Source organism: Arvicanthis niloticus, chromosome 1 (genome assembly GCF_011762505.2).
Source record: "Arvicanthis niloticus isolate mArvNil1 chromosome 1, mArvNil1.pat.X, whole genome shotgun sequence".
Taxonomy (NCBI): Eukaryota; Metazoa; Chordata; class Mammalia; order Rodentia; family Muridae; genus Arvicanthis; species Arvicanthis niloticus.
The window spans coordinates 69193953-69210654 of NC_047658.1; the positions used below are offsets into that span (position 1 = coordinate 69193953).

Sequence of the window (16702 nt, forward strand, 5' to 3'; positions counted from 1 at the left end):
TTCAAGATCAAAGTGCCAGTAGCCTGGGTATCTGGTGAAGGCTTCATGAGGCCTGGTGAGGCTTGTTTTCTGTATTCTCACATAGCTCAATTCCCAGGGCTATTTTCTCATCTGTAGGTTGGGATAACAGTGAAGTAAGTGTGTGTGTGTGTGTGTGTGTGTGTGTGTGTGTGTTCAGAATAATGAGAGGAGAACCACCCAAATTGCATATGGAGGCTCAGACTTGGCTACTACATACAGCTCCAGAGACTGACCCAGCGGTGGAGAATGGCAGAGGCACTGTTGCATAAAACAAGATTTCCCTCCAGTCTGTGGCTCCTGGAGCTGCCTGGTCCCTACAAGCTGCTTGGCTGGCACTGCATCTGCCTTTCCTGCTATCCACATCTATGCTTCTCCCTTAAGAGGGTCCATGTTCTCACGTCTGATTCTCTTCCCAGTTGCTGATAACAAAACCTATCTTTAGGATGACTGTGGGTCTTGGGAAGCAGGTCCTGGGGCTGGAGAGATGGCTCTGAGGTTAAGAGCACTGGCTGATCTTCGAGAGGACCAAGGCTCAATTCCAAGTACCCACATGGCATCTCACACTGTCTAATCAGACACCCTCACATAGATTTCCACACAATACATATTGAGTAAACTGGAGAGCCATTTCTCCAGCCTCAGAACCTGCTTGCTGAGACCCAGAGTCACCCTAAAGATAGGTTTTGTTATCAACAACTGGGAAGAGAATCAGATGTGAGAACATGAACCCCCTTAAGGGAGAAGCATGAAATAAAGTAAATTTAAAAAAATTTAAAGTGGGCTCTCAGAGGTTGGAAAGCAACTCCACTAGCCTGGGATTCTGAGAGAAAGTGTCATGTGGCACACACTGCCACAAATGTTGTAACCTCTCACCAGGTTACATTCTACCTGGGAGTGCCCTGTCAGGGGCCCTGACTTCTTCCCTTCATTACCTCATTGTCAACATTCAGTCATCAAACACTGCCCATGCTGAGGACAATTAAGATAGTGATAGGATAAAGGTGCCTTCCTGTTCTGCTCTTCACACTGCTAAGTTCTTCTGAGGACTTCCTGGTCAATCAGAGCTACCCCACAGCCCTCTTGCTGCCTTGAGGTAGTGGGTTAAGCATGTGCTCAGGCTGTGGGGGGTTTTGTGCCCCACTTTGTTATAATGGTGGCTTATAATTGGAGTAACCATGTTGAATAAACTACTTACAGTATTTGGAACACTCAAAGGATCAGCTTGATTGACGTTGGGATGGGTATTTATGTCTAACGTAACTTATAAAAATTTGCTATTAATTAAATGTTTACTAAGTCTTGATAAAAATCCTAGTTGAGTTAAACAAATGGAAGCACCAAGGCTTATAGAGATTTGAGTATTCCTCTCAAGTCCACAGGTCCTCCATGGACCAATGTAATAAAAATGGAAAAATAAAAGAGGTTATATTTCTTGCTTTAAATGATTTTGTAAACATTTATTATAAAACTACTGAAAAGGTAAGTTAGTATTCTCTGGATGTTACTTTTGTCCTTGGGAGAGTCTCAGTATTATAAAAATTGATATGCTTACTTGAAGCCTTTCCTAAAGTGAATTTCAGAGAACACATGGACTTGCTAGGAGAATTTAAGGAGTCGTACTGATTTAGTTGTGAAGCCCAACAGCAGCGAAACAGCCCGATGGTATACATGCTGCAACAGCAGCAGTGAACTTAAAAGCATCACCTTCTTGCTAAAACACCCAGGACTCCTCAGCCAGGTTGACAGTAATTTTAGTCTTTTGAAAACACAGTAAGATATGCAGTGGCCAGACCCAGAGCTGCAGTCAGTGGTCACTGCACGGCAGGCTCTTCACATACAGGCTCATGGGTAGCTCTTACTCTTAAACCAGCCACGGTAGTCCTGGCTCTGTTTCCCTCTCACTGATTAAACAACCATGTATGAAACTACAAGAGTATTAACATTTTCTAAAGCGTTCTCTGAAAAGAATAAATTGGCTCAGATTTACTTTTGAAAAATGTTGAATATGAACTATAAATAGATATTAAGACAATGATCATTTCACTTTCCTTAGCAATCAAGATCCTTAATTGCTGGGTGGTGGTGCTACACGCCTTTAACCCCTCTGCTGGGTGGTGGTGCTACACACCTTTAATCCCTCTGCTGGGTGGTGGTGCTACACACCTTTAATTCAAGAGGCAGAGCCAGGTGAATCTGTGTGAGTTCAGGCCAGCTTGGCTTACAGAGCAAGTTAGAGGACAGCCAGGCCTACACAAAGAAACCCTGTCTTAAAAAAGAAAAAGAAAAAATCATTAATCAATGGAATGAAGACCTTTAAGCATATTTATTGGATCTAAGTTCTCAACCTTTCTAATGTTGAAACCCTTTAATACAGTCCCCTCACATTGTGGTGAACCCCAGCCATAAAATAATTTTCATCGCTACTTCATAACTGTAATTTTGCTACTGTTACGAATTTTATTTTCTGATGGTCTTAGGTACCTCTGTGAAGGCAGTCACAATCCACAGATTGAAAACTGTTGTTCTAAGTGTTGGCGGTGTTTATATGTGCCTGGAGCTGTCATCACAGAACCAGGCAAGACACACTCAGAACATTATAAGCTCAGCATCTCCCTTGGAGTCCTACAGGAGTGGCAGTTATAGAAAATCCAGTCAGGAACAAAAGGGAAATACTGGTAAAATGGGAACCCCATACATCACAGTTTGACTTTAGGCTTGGGACATCTCATAGTGCAAGACCAGGCCCAACCTAGATTGCTGGAGACCAGCTCTAGAACTCTGGTTCTCTCTTGAAGGTAGCCAAGGATAAAGAGCAAAGAGTATCAGTGGGAGGAGGGGTACAGGGTTGGTGGGGTCCCAAGTCCTGCTCTGCCACAGGGCTCAGCCGCTCAGGGAGGCAGGGCGAGGGAGTTTTGACCACAATTATCCTGGGTAAGTGTCAGCCTTAGAGCAGCCTTAGGGACACTGCTCTGGGGGTGGGAGAGCACAGTCTGAAGCATGGGACAGCTGGAGCAGGTCCCAGGGCCTGCAGGGAGGCCAGGGCCATCTGGTTCTCAGGCTCTTGGGCACCCAGAAGAGCTGAGAATGAAGTGCGGGCCCGCAGGCTGAATCTAGCCTGGTCCGAGGGGGAAAAGAGGGGAGCTTCAGCTGGATCCTGTAGGGATGAGTCCTTGGCTTGTCAGAGGGAGGCTGGCTTGTGTTTGGCTTGGCTTGGCCGAGGCTGTGGCTGGGAGTGCAGAGAGACCTTCTACAGATTAGACATCAGCTTTATAAGTGAAGGCCTTCTCCATGGCTCGCCATGGCTGATCCCATCCATAGTTTTAGGGCATTTATTGTCATGGTGAAAAGTGGATGAGTAAAACCGTACCCCCCTCCATCTCAGGGTGGGCCTGAGGTTAAATACCTTTTGCAGGAAGGAGTGTCTGGGTAGGGGAGTTTATTGGCTAAGACTCCCGGCTTTTAGGTACCTCATTAAAATGGAGATCTGTCTTGAGGCTATGTGACCACAGGTCACATCCTCTACCTGTGGAGGGGCTTGGGGTGTTGCACTTACATGACTGAAGGACACAAATCGATGGAGGGCTGGTAGCTATGTAACAGGAACTGGGTGCCCAGGAGTGGGTCAAAACACCTTCCGTCCCTTCAGGGTCACCAGATTTTCTAGCCTTTGCTCAACCAGGAACCAGGATGCCTTGGGGTGACACAAGACTTAGTCTTATGAGAGATTATGTGCTTTCTATAATAACATTTACCAATCTTGACTTTAAGTTACTCTTAAGGCCAGAAGTTGCAGGCCTCTTGGCAAGCTGACACCTATCACTTAAAAGAGGTTCTTTGTTCTTTTCTCCACAGGTTGAGCACTTAAAGCTGACAGTTTATTTAGCTCCTTCTCAGCTAGGGAAAGACAACTGTAGGAAGACAAAAAGATGGAGACACTTTACAAAAGAATTCTAATCCTTATTTCTAAGGGAAAAAGAAAAATGGGGGAAACCTATTAAAACCATCTAACTTACTCTGCTCTATATTCACTTAAGTTCCAAGTTGTTAATTTTTAGTTCTTTATTTTCTCAGAATACATGATCACGTGGTGTCTGATGTTCATCACAAGTTTAAACATAAATTCAAAAAGAAGTGTGCAACAGAAATGTTTATGTGTATTTCCATTAAGATTAGTTATCTAACTAGACATTTCTTTTCTGTCACTAGCTCCACAGGTTCACTGAAAGTTAAAAACCATAATTTTTGTGTCTAAGTTAACAATGAAGTTTGGTGTAGATATACCCAGTCAATATTTTATCTTCTGTCCTAGCACCTACAATAAATCTTTCCTTCCCTTTTATGAACTTTGGTTAATTGTCTTACAGCTCTAAGAAACGTGTTCTAAGTTGTAAAATGCCTGCTTTATATCTCAGAAGTAATTAACTCATGACACATAAAGACTGGCAGAGTTCTCATTGCAGTTTTCACATCAGAGAGGGTTTTAATAGCAGTCCTATTATAAAGGGCTTAATAATTACTAGTATAATTTTAGGAATTCTTATAGGATCATCATTAAGAATTAAATCATCTATTTGTCTATATAGCATCACTACAACACACACACACACACACACACACACACACACACACACACACACATATATATATATATATATATATATATATATATATATATATATTAGAAAAAGCATATTAATACCAGGAATCTTTCCTATAATGTTGTCCCTTTAGCCTCACCTGGAAGGGCTCATCTATCATGGTTCACAGTCCACAGTAAAACCATCTCATGAAGATCATCTCCCACTTTTTAGCCTCTCCTAAATGGCTCCTGGTATTAGATAAAAGCCTAGCTCCAGGAAGCATTATGACTAACCTGGAACAGGCTACCACATGCAGCACTCACTTCGGTTGACTGTTCAGCAGTGTTTGAATGTCCATCTGGAGATGGGTGGATGCAGCTGAAGTAAGCCAAGAACCTCTGACTCAGATTCATCTTTAACAGAGGTAATGGTATCAAAAGCAATAAGCACCATTATCAACCATTGTCACGGGCAGCTAGAACAGGTTTCTCATTTCCTCCCTAGTAAATGTTTTCTGGATGAGGAAGGGGAGGTAGATCATAACATCAAGGTCGGAGAAAGCATCTGACCGTACAATTCTGCTTCCTCAAGTCTTCTAAGATAGACAATTTGCACAGCTCCGGGCATGAGTGGAAGGATAAGGGAATTTTTCTTATTAAAAATTGAACAACACAGATCTTTCTTTTGGCCAAAGCACCTACACATCACCTACTACTCAGGTGAGCAGTGAATCATTTGAAAAGACAAGTCTGCGGCTTCCATTCAAGAGCAGAGTCGAGGGGTTGCAGAGCAGGAAGTGAGCACACAGCCTCTCCTTTTAATAGGAAGAGAAGAAATCCCACATCAATCTTCTCATTATACAAATGGAGACTTGATGTGCAAAGAGTTCAGGGGATATACCTAGAGCCCTGAAGCAAGCCAACAGCAGAGCCAAAACTACAGCCTGGTCTCCAAACTCCCAGTTCAAGAGCCTTGTTATGTAAAATATGGCACAATTTTCACTATGCTCATTGAAGGGAAAAGTGAAAAAATGCAAGGAGCAGATTATTAGTTTTTAGATTTTCTCTAGACATCAGAGACCTCTGCCACCCTGGCTGTAGCTGACATTCCTTTCTGTGGAAAGCTGGGCCTCACCCATCAGCCTTGTTTTGTCTTTACTTGCTACTAGGGCTGGTACAGTCTTCACAGCTCAGGACCTCTTGGTCTGAAAACAGACGGAAGTCAATCCGCTCATACTCATGCTTCTCCCCACACTCAAACAAACATGCCAACAAGCCCTGTTCTTCCACAACAGCCAGATCAGAGTAGCCACTGGGCCCACAGTTCAAGATCCACGGGCGGGACCAGCAGTTCACCTCCAAGGGGTTCTGATTATAGTAGATACCTAGGTTAATTCTCTTCTTCGTGCTAGTCGGATGTGAGTACAAGAGCCATGTTCCTGATGGTGCTCCAGCTCCCTCCTCCACCTCCAGAGAACTGTTCAGCAGAGGGCATTTTTGAGTAGTGGGAGCATCTTTACCACTCCAGTCTTGACATATGTTTGGCATCTTCAAAGGCCGGAAACTCACTACACTTCCTTGGCAACCACTGTGAGTCTCATAGAGTTGTGGGTTCAGGGTTGGTTTCTGAAAGCAGCCACCACTATCAGTGCTAAAAGCCTCTGCTCGGAATCTGTTTGATGTTCTAGCATTGCAATAGAGCACAGGGTTACCAGCTGTCCCAGACACTTCTGCCACTTGGCACTCCCCTGTCATCTGGGGCCTAATGAACTTGCCACGGTGCCATGTGACTCCTAAGTCATCACTGTAGATCATCAGGGAATGTGGCTTGACTGAACATGGAAAGCAGAAGAACCAGTGTGAGATACAGTAGGCATAGGCAGGGATGATCAGCCTCCCTGAGTGCAGCTGGATGCCATGGCCTGGGCCCACAGCAAACGTGGCAAAGTGCTTCATCACTGAGCCGAAGACTTCCTCAGTCAAGTCTTTCACTTCACCCCATGAGCACCCATCATCCTCACTGCAAAGGAAGCAGAGATGGGCAGCATTCTTGCCCCATGTAATCTGAAATCTCTCAGTAACGTGGCCCCGCACACAGATGAAAAACAGGTACACACGGCCAGTATTCTTCTCCCACACAGGGCAGGGGTTCATGGTGCGATGCCCAGGTAATGTGGCCTCCATCAGTGGCTGTTGGGGGCCCCACTAGTCAAGGAAAAGTGAAGGAGACAGTGGAAGTTGGTTACTAATATGAAGACAAGAGGTTCATTAAAAGCATCACTTTATTTTTTCAAACAATATATAACATTGAAATGGACAGAATCTTGAAGGCCCAAATAATCACTAACTTTGCAGCTATTACAAGGTGGCTTTAAATCTGAAAACTGAAAATGCTAGATATTGTAAAAGCTGTGTTCTCTCAAGAATGTTCTTTGTTTCATCTGAATTCCAAACCATCCTCCAATACCCAACTCCAGTGCCACCTCTTCTGGGAAGCCTTCCTTGAAACTCATTCCTCTAACAGCTTTCAGCAGCTATGTGACACTATCCATATTTTCGGTAATCCCCTTTTAGACTGTCAGCTTTTTGAACAGTACCCAGATTATGTACATTTGTATCTCCAATACCTGGCATGTGATAGCAGCCAACAAAAGTTTACAAAAACAAACAGAAAAGGCGGGGGCCAGCGAGATGGCTCAGAGAGAAGCCTGCCAAGCCTGGTGACCTGAGTCTGATCTCTGGGACCCAGTGGTAGAAGAAGAGAACCAAGGACTTTCAAGTTGTCCTTTGATCACCAGACATGGATTGTGGCACATGTACACAGAGAGACAGACAGATAGACACAGAGACAGAGGGAGGAGAGAGGGGGAAGAGAATAAAATGTAACACAAAAGCAGACGATGAAACGCAAACAATGGATCAAATAGGGACGTTCCCGGCAAAGCTGGAAGTTCAAGACTGAAGAGCTTTTCTCTTCCTGCACTATGGTGGGAAAGCAATGCAGAACAGCACATTGAAGACTCAAGCAGAGACAGAGAGCCCTCCCCCAAGGCTGCCTTATCACTACTGTGAGACACTGGGCAAACCTGATTGGCATTTCCTCACTGGCCAAATGGAGAGTAACAGAGGAGATATAAAAGAAGTCAAAGAGATAATGCCTGGTTACACACACCACAAGAAAGGCTTGAGCTCCCCACGCAGAATTTGGTAAATTTCTAGAACCCCAATAGTAAAGGGTAAAGAACAAAATCAGACATGTTACAGAAGGGGAAAAATACGTTCAACCTCACACATAAAACAAAACATAAATTGGAGTTAAACTAATAGCATTTTCAACTAACAATTTTTTACATTAAAAAGTGTGGTAATGGTCTGTTGATAAAAAAAGAAAGAGGTGGATAAATAGGCTCCTTCATACATGGTCTGGAGTATAATAGTTGAGTTCTTATGTACAAATAGATTTATCCTTTGCCAGGATGCTCAGTTCTGGAATATTATCCCAAGATATATGAGTTCATTAAATAAAAGGCTGGAGGTGTCGAATAGGGTAGAGCACATGCCTAGCATACGTAGAAGCCTGGGTTAGATCCTCACACACTGAGAGGCAAACTACAAGGCAATTCAGTAGCAAGCCAAATAACCCTCTCCATTAAAACTTTAAAACTGGGATTTCATGGTAGCTTTGCTTATAAGAGTGAGCATCCCAACACATGAGGTTGTGTTTAATTGGGGGAAATGACCCTTTGTTCATATACAGTGATATGGGATGGGCTTCTATCAAATGTTATTCTACCCAGGAACCCTGCTCCAGATGCCGGGCAGTAGCAGGTGCCTCCTGTGCTAGGCCTGCCTAAGCCCCTGCTAGGAAATTCTACTTTAGGAGCCAAGCCCATGCTGGACATGCCTGGTATACTCAGAAGAATGCTGACAGCCCAGACAGGTCTCCGGGTTGGTCAAGAGACCAGATGACAAATCAAGCCTGTCACTAAAAGAAGTAAGAGCTTTTCAGCCCAGAGAAAAGAAGCTGTAGGGGGCATGAGCCACTTCTAGGTACCTCAAGGAGTGACTCTCTGCACAAGGGACTTTATGTTATGCATAGAATGGCTGCTCAAGAAAGCAGGGACAAGACCAATGTAGAGTTAGAAGTAGAGGCTATCTCATTTAAAACATGCAATTTACTGTCAATGATTAAGATCTTCATATGAAAACAGACCACCATGAAAGATGTCTAGCGTTGAGTTCTTACTAGGCACATTATCAATTACATCCTGTAAGTGATAAAGCAGAGAACACTCAAGGACTCATGTTCAGAAATCCAACGGGGTACACTACCCGTACTAACTGACTGCCCTGGCTGGTTTTATGTCAACTTGTTACAAGCTAGAGCTATCTGAAAGGAGGGGACCTCAGTTGAGAAGATGCTTCCATAAGACCCAGCTGTAAGGCCTTTCCTTAATTAGTGATTGAGAGGTGACAGCCCAGCCCATGAAAAGCAGGCTGAATGAGCCAGTCATCAGCACCCCTCCATGGCAGCACCCCTTCACAGCCTCTGCATCAGCTCCTGCTTCCAGGTTCTTACCCTGCTTGAGTTCCTGCCATGATTTTTCTTGGTGCTGAACTGTTACCTGGTAATATAGGATGAAATAATCACCCCATTCTCCCCCAGGTTGCTTTTGTCATGGTGTTTCATCACATCAAGAGTCAGTAATCTTAACTAGGACAACTGGCTAAAGCTATGTCCGTAACTGCTAAGCTAGAAGCTACTAATAAAATCAGGTTTCTAGATTGAGAAATGTTTTTCCTAATTTCAAGTCTACAGTTAAGAATGAAAGTCAACGTAGTGATGAGAAAACGTGGGAACCATGGGACTGCTGGACAATGAGGCTCGGCAACACATTCTCCAAAAACAACCAGGAAAACTAAACAGGTGTCATCCTTGCTTGGTAGCTCACTAGCCACACCAGAAAGCCTGTCCTAGAGCAAACAAAACAGCTAGGTCACAGGCTCTGCCAGGCCACAGGGCTGGGCCTCTGTGGGGTCTGATCTGCCAAGCTACTGAGACCTAATGAGATACAGAATTGGCAAATCCCCAAAGACCAAAATCCTCAGAAAGCACTGGGAACCACTGCCATTTAAAGCAAGGACAGGGGCTCAGCAGTCATATCATCACTGTGACATAGCAAAGCACTCACTTTGCATATGAAGCTCAGACTATAAGAGGTAGGAAAGCAGGCAGATTTGGGGTGAAGTACTCAGCAAAGGTAAGCAAACGGTGCTTCCTTCCTTGGGTGGTTTTACCAGGGCATAGGAACAAAAAGCAGGCCACACCTGGTCTGAATGAGAGGCCTTGGGAGCTTGGGCCTGAGTTTGAACTGTTTCTGCTGCTGGATGATAGATACATGGCTTAGGATAAGTGACAAAGCCTTTGAGTCTGTTTCCCCATGTACCAGACATGACTGACATCAAAGCCTAGGATATAGAATGGCTGTGAAGATGCTATGTATCCTTGACCATGCAGTAAAAGCCTTCCCTTTCTTAGCTATCCACACAAATTTTTACTGGTCAAGGTGGGGAGAAAAAGAAGAGACCCAGAAGTGCATTCAGCTCTGAGGAGAGAAGATGAGTCCTGTAGCGGTGAATGTGTTAAACCACTTCCACTCCCAGCAAGCCTAAATAAGACAGAGCACTAGGACCAATTCCCAACAGACACCCATGCCCGTATCTGGGATGAGTCACCTGTACAGAGCGCCCCTTCATCACCCCTCGTCTGAGCACCAGGTGGGCAGCATCCTCATCTCTGCATGAGGTACGATTCTCTGCAAAGGCCAGGAAGGTATGGGTGGGAGGAATGTACAGCAGGGCTGGAATCCGGTAGGTAATCCCGTTCTGTTCCTCCTGCTGGAACACAGTGCTGCTGAGAGAGCAGGATGAAACTTCTTCCATGACTTCTGTAAGGACAGAAAACAGTTCAGTGTGGGTCTGCACACAAGTTCTTGGTCATTTCATTGCTGAGGGCATGTGGGAGATGTGGGTGTGTTGAATGTCTATTTCTTCATATAAAGAGAACATCATGGCATCAACAGCCCAAAGCAAATAATGTACACCTGCATGCAACAACTCTGTTCTCTAGATACGTCCATTGAGTTCCCAGATTACTCAAACCATTTGAGTAACATTCGAGATTAACAGTGCACTGGGAAGCTTTCTCCCCATCCTTGGGGAAAAGGGAAAAGGGGGAAAAGGGATAGGGGGAAAGGAGGAAGGGGGAAAGGGAGGAAGGGAGAAGGGGGAAGGGGAAAAGGGAGGAAGGGGAAAGGGGAAGCCTAGGATAAAAGACAGTCTGCTTTCTCATCCATGCTAGTGAGAGGGCTCTGCCATCTAGTTCATTGTGTGAGGGGTACACACAACAGAGGGTGGAGATTCTCAAGGGATTCATCTTGGCGTTATGATCTCAGTTCTGGGTGGTCTAATGCAGGTAGATCTGCAGCTTTGGCTGGTGTGACAAGTGTGTTAAAAACCACACTTTTACATGTGACCTGCTGTGTGTAGTTCACGGGATAGCTACTCTGGATTTGGGTTTGCTCTTATCCCCAGCCCCCTGGAGATAACATTTTTTTTTCAAATTCAGCTACATAAGTCTTGTGATAGTCTAGCTGCCATGTGCTAGGCTAGCCGGTCTGTGACACTGACAGTAGAAGCCTCCAGACACTGAAAGAACCCAGAAGCCCTACTTCCCAGAGGTGACAGAAGAGAATCAGGCCAAACAGAAAAAAAATAAGCTTTAAAATTTAATCTTCTTTCAAATTATCTGTCATCCAAAGCCCATCTTCAAACAATTTATACAAGAATGAAAGAAAGAAAGAACAAAGGAAAGAAAGAAGAAAGAAAGAAAGAAAGAAAGAAAGAGAGAGAGAAAGAGAGAGAAGGAAGGAAGGAAGGAAAGAAGGAAGGAAGGAAGCAGCCCATAAGAACTAGGCCAATGAGTCCCTTCTCTGTATTTATTTAGTAAACATTTCTGGGCCTACACATATCAGGCCCTTACACTGGTGCTGAAGAGACACCTGTTCTCAAGGACAGAACTGAGTGAGGGAAGCAGATGTACACGGAGATAAATATGAAGCAGTGAGCGTTGTCTTAGAGATAAACACAAGAGCAAGTAGGAAACAGAAAAGGCACAACTGTGCAGACCAAAGCCCCAGCAAAGGACTTTCTGAGAGGGTAACACTGGGCCAAGCTAGCTACCTACTCTGCCTGGAACATTCTTTTTCTGATAGTCACACAATTCCCTACCTCACTTCCCTCCATTCTGGTCAAACATCATCTACTACCTCACTTCCTGAAGCTGTGTTCAAATATCAGCTGGTTGCTGGGCTGTTGTCTGACAACGCCCTTGCCACCACTGTGCCTTGTTTCCTGCTTATTTCTCCACAGGACGTCTCACTCTCGGAGGTCTCAAATAGTATATATACTCAATGCATGCTACAAAATAAAAGATCCACAGTATCAAGTCCCAACACCCCAAGATGGTAGTCTGTGCTCATCCCAGGCTGGACTCTGACCCAGTGTACCCTCAGTGTTCCTTAGAAACCTTGTAAAGGGGATTTCTGTTTGCCATGAAAAGCCATTACATTCTTATCTTCTCCTACAAGTCCCTAATCTCTGGAGAGGGCCTCTAGTTTTCTACTAAACCAAACAGGCCTCCAGCAGATCAGAGGCCCCACAATAGTTCCCAGGCTAATCCAGCTAACCTGCCCTCCTCCAGCTACAGTACAACCACTTAGAACTGGCAGGACTCTCCCAGCATGTTTGCTCTCTTCTCTTCTCCCACAGTCCTGGCAATCACCAGTCTGCTCCTCTCCCTGCCTTTTTTCTTTGCTGACTCAGGGAACACTCAGCGTTCCTCAGTAACCTTGTAGAGTGGGTTTCCGTCTGTCAGTAAAAGCCATTCGTTTCTAATCTCCTACAGCCCTCCAAATCTCTGAAGAGGTTGCCACCTCTGTGGTTTCTTCATTGCACCCTTTGCTTACACTGAGGGCTTTATCTCCTCACCTAGAACCAGGCACAGTCTGTGATAGGCTCTGGCACGTATTTGCTGGCTGAATGGGTACATGAATAGATGAACTGGAATATAAAGAGTGAAAACTGGGTCAGCCAAGTGATGAGGTGAGAAGCAGCAAGGTTGCTGGTTTAGGTAACAGACAACAGTGAGCTGTGGAGGCCTCCAGTAGGCTAGTATGACTAGTGAGGTGGAGCGCAAAACCTGTGAGCAAAGATAAGACTAAGTGGACCAGCAGAGCTAGATCCTGACAGGTTTCCTCACCTAATTGTGGTATCCGTCCTACAAACAGGGAGCCACGGTGGAGTTTCTGATAGGAATGAAACAGTTTAAACCAGTCTTTCAGGCAGCTTTCTGGGTAATGAGATACAGGGTAATGTTGCACTGTGTTGGTCTACAGCCTGAGTCAAGCAAGACAAACTCGAACATGTACGAATGGTTCAATCGATCACTAAATTGAGAGAATGCTGGTTCACTTGCGAGAAGAGCAGGAGAAGTGGCCTTTGAGTCAGAAAAAAAGCCGGCCTTCCTTCCAGGCTTGGGCTCACACCACATAATCTAAAAATCAAGTCTTCTCAGCATGTCAGAGCACCGCCTGTTCCCCACACTCCGGCTCTCTCCTTCCATGCACCACTGGGTACTATTCTAAGGATGCCTCTGTGTCTGAGCCCCACTGCTGGCAATGCTTAATGAAGGGTTTGGCTTAGAACTACAGGTTCTACTGCTTCAAGATCCTATCTATAAAATAGATTCAATTCTACATAAAAGGAACAAAGGAGCCTTAAGTAACTGTTACAAAGCCTATTGCACAATACATGGCGGTCACCATAGCACTATTTTTCAATTATAAATCGCTACTTTTTCCCCCTAAACAATGTTTCACTTTGTATCCCAGACTGGCTTTGGACATGTTATCCTCGAACCTTAGGCTACTGGGTGTTAGGATTCCAGGTGTGTGCCATCACACCAAACAGGGAATATAATTACTGAATCCCGAAACTGATGTATATCAGTAGTCACGTACCGCATAAAACGAAATACTAGACTGCATGTGTGTGGTAGTCCCACAAGATTCTAACAGTGCTAAAGCACCTACAGACATCTTGGTCCTCAGTGTCACAACCCTGACACATTATTCACGTTTGTGATGTCAGTCATATACAAATATATATGTACAGCTCATACAACTACATTACTGGTTGGCATACATTCATTATGCTACACTTCCTGTCATTAACTTGGAATACAAACTTACTAATCATCTGCACTAAAACAGCATGTTACCTTAGCTGGTAGCCGCCTCACACATCCCATGCTTTCAGAGTCTCCTGACACCATTTTCTCTTGTGTTTGACTTCATTTCATGTTAAGGCTCACCATGGCTCCAGCAACAATAGGCGTGTGTACACACACACACACACACACACACACACACACATCATACAGCCTAGCTGTGCTGTTGTCTGTACCATACAGATGTACATCCACACTGATAATGTTCTCACTATGAAGCCACATCATGGTGCTGTTCTCAGTACAAAGCCCCATCGTTAAGCACTGCATTATTCTATCAATTTCACCTCCTCCTCTTAGCACCCAGGCTGGTCTTGAACTTGTGATTCTCATGCTCCTGCCTCCTGAGTGCTTGGATAACAGGAGCCAGGCACCATGACTGGCTCTTATTTGTTAAAGCTGGATAATGTGTACTTATGAGGACCACTCAAGGGTGCTTAATAAACTTTAAGGCACTATACAAATCAACGTCTTTAATTATTATGAGTTGTGACCTTTTTACAATTCAGTTTGGGTTCTGCCATCACCTCAACAATTAAGTTGTCATTAATTTTATTAATTATGATTATGCTAATAATATTGATGACAACGGTAGCACAGTGGCCAGCATTGACACCTAAAGGATTCACCCAAACTATGTGCTGAGAACTAGGGACTGAGAAAAATCAAGTACAGGTCTGCTTTGGCGTTGCTTGCTTTAGCAGATAATTCTAATTATTAATCACTGTTCCACACTCTCTCACATTCCAACCAAGTCCTCTCTGCCCCCTTTCTTGGGGAGAGAGTACAGTTTAGCACTTCTGAAGTCAGCCTTGTTTGAGGAGGAAAATTTAGGGGAGACCACTCAGTTGCAAACCTAATCTCAAAAAATTCCACCTCAGGACCTTTTTGGATGCCCAGAACTCCTCTGTAGTAAGAAGACTTCTAGTTCCTGCTTCATTCCCACAATTCTAAACTACAGCTGAAGTTTGGCTTCAGATGGAAGAAAGCAAAAGTAGAGTGGCCCAGAACATTCCCTGGCTATGAGGTCCTAGCTGATTCTGGCTGACTCAGTAATTCCTTCCTGATGCAGGTCCCCAAAGTCCCCGGCCGGCTGAATTCCCGGTGACTCCCTCCCACCCCAGCTCACCGGCTCCGGAGGCTCTCTGGGCTCTCCCGTGGAGTCTCGGAGGAAGGTCTGAAGCTGAGCTGGGGCAATGGAGACAGGATAGCAGCGATAGAAACCGCAGACGCCGAAACAAACCCAAACACCGCTGCGCAAGAGCTGGCAGTAATAAGACAAGGATCACTCGGGCCAGAAGGGACGCGCAGGGGAGCTGGCGCCAGATGACTGAGATGGGCAGCATCCGGGTGTCAATCTCCCCGGCCAGGCCACGCCCACTCGTCGCTCAGCGCCCTCCCTGCTTGCTTCTCGCCCAGAACTGTTGGTGGGTCTATGGAAGGTATCACCGCCTAAAACTTCCCTCAACAGCCTAATTGTCGAGCAAAGGTTCCGGGCCACAGAGGGGACTACAAAAAAGATAAGAGGTGAAAGGGGGGTGTTTTCACACAAAGCACTGGACACTCTCCTTGCAAAAAGTTCCAAAAGGTATATGTTTATCAGGGTCTGGTGGTGCAGGTGGTGAACGCTGCTAGTATGATGGAGATTAAAACTGGAGGACTGTTAGATTTCATGTCTGGACTACGGAATGAGGTTAAGGCCAGCCTGAACAACTGCCCCTCTTGAAAGATTTAAAAAAAAAAAAAAAAAAAAAAAAAAAAAAAAAAAAAGCAAAGCTGAGAAACCAATTAGGTGGCAGAGCACTTGCCTAGCAGGTGCAACGTCTGTCCTAGGTTCACTCTCCTGTACCGTAGATAACATTATATATTGTCTATACACATTCACACACATGTATCTGTCACTAAGTACTGAATCCATTCTCTTGTTTCACAGTCATGTGCAGGGACCACCTCACTCTTCCCCACCTACCAAAATTAAAAGAGGAAAAGGCCCCTCTTGAGACACTGCAGCATCTAAGAGGCCAGCCAGGGATAGGGGCAAAGAAAGCTAAAAATGACTGTCTTTAAAAAACAACAACAACAAAAAACAAAACCAAAAAAACCCCTCAGGTCAACAAGGCTACCAAAGGAGACTAAAAGAAAAATGAAAAAAACACAACCAAAATAAAAACAAACAACGAAACCAAGATGTGGAGTATACTGGCATCAAAATCCTTTGTACCAGGTTAACATCTGAACTGAGACATTTAGCATAGTGGCACTGCTCTGTGGGAAGGGACCTGCTTCTGGCTTATAATACTCACTAAAGTGTACAATAGCACCCTTCACCTTATATTAAAAATCATATCACCAAATGTGGGTCTAACCACAGTAAAATAGAAAGCAGCACAGCAGGGAGGACTCGGCTGGACTGGCATTCCTCCTCTACCTGTGACGACGCCAGTGGGCAGGGCCCGTCCACCAAGGAGCAAAACCTGTCTTCTTTTTATTTCATCTCAGTCATTTTAGGATTTTCTCTTCCAAATGGCTGCCTCCTCCTGCCCCAGTGTAAGAATACGGGATCTTGTTTCTTCGATGTGAACTTGATTCTTCTGAGTAGAACTCACATGGAGAGAAACAGTCGAAACTCATTTTTTGTTGGAACCAAGTAAGACATAAAGGAATTTGGCAAAAGAAATAACGGGAAAGACAGAATATTAATTTAAAGGATGGAAAACCATGATGTATATTGAATTTGAATCCCTGAGCCTGAG

General features: G+C 44.7%; 1 protein-coding gene across 2 annotated transcripts; it reads right to left on the reverse strand.

The window, feature by feature from the left end:
* Positions 1 to 2325: 2325 nt before the first annotated feature.
* Neu3 (neuraminidase 3) lies at positions 2326 to 15316 on the reverse strand. Of its 2 annotated transcripts, XR_013111920.1 has the most exons (4): positions 15079 to 15316; positions 10337 to 10548; positions 4759 to 6805; positions 2326 to 3712 (listed from the first exon to the last, which is right to left on the reverse strand). XR_013111920.1 is itself a non-coding variant. In XM_034510114.2 (3 exons), exons 1-3 carry the CDS (start codon positions 15293 to 15295, stop codon positions 5756 to 5758), a joined length of 1479 nt encoding a protein of 492 aa, XP_034366005.2. In that variant the 5' UTR covers positions 15296 to 15316; the 3' UTR covers positions 3719 to 5755. The 2 variants fall into 2 exon arrangements, 1 of the variants encoding a protein (XP_034366005.2); XM_034510114.2 differs by lacking the exon at positions 2326 to 3712 and having other exon boundaries at positions 3719 to 6805.
* Between the last annotated feature and the right edge of the window lie 1386 nt (positions 15317 to 16702).

Coding starts and splice junctions, on each gene's coding strand:
- Neu3 (XM_034510114.2), bottom strand. CDS start 15,295: ATGCTGCCCATCTCAGTCATCTGGCGCCAGCTCCCCTGCGCGTCCCTT. Junction 10,549..15,078: donor CCAGAGAGCCTCCGGAGCCG/GTGAGCTGGGGT, acceptor CTGTCCTTACAG/AAGTCATGGAAGAAGTTTCA. Junction 6,806..10,336: donor TGAAGGGGCGCTCTGTACAG/GTGACTCATCCC, acceptor TTCCTTGACTAG/TGGGGCCCCCAACAGCCACT.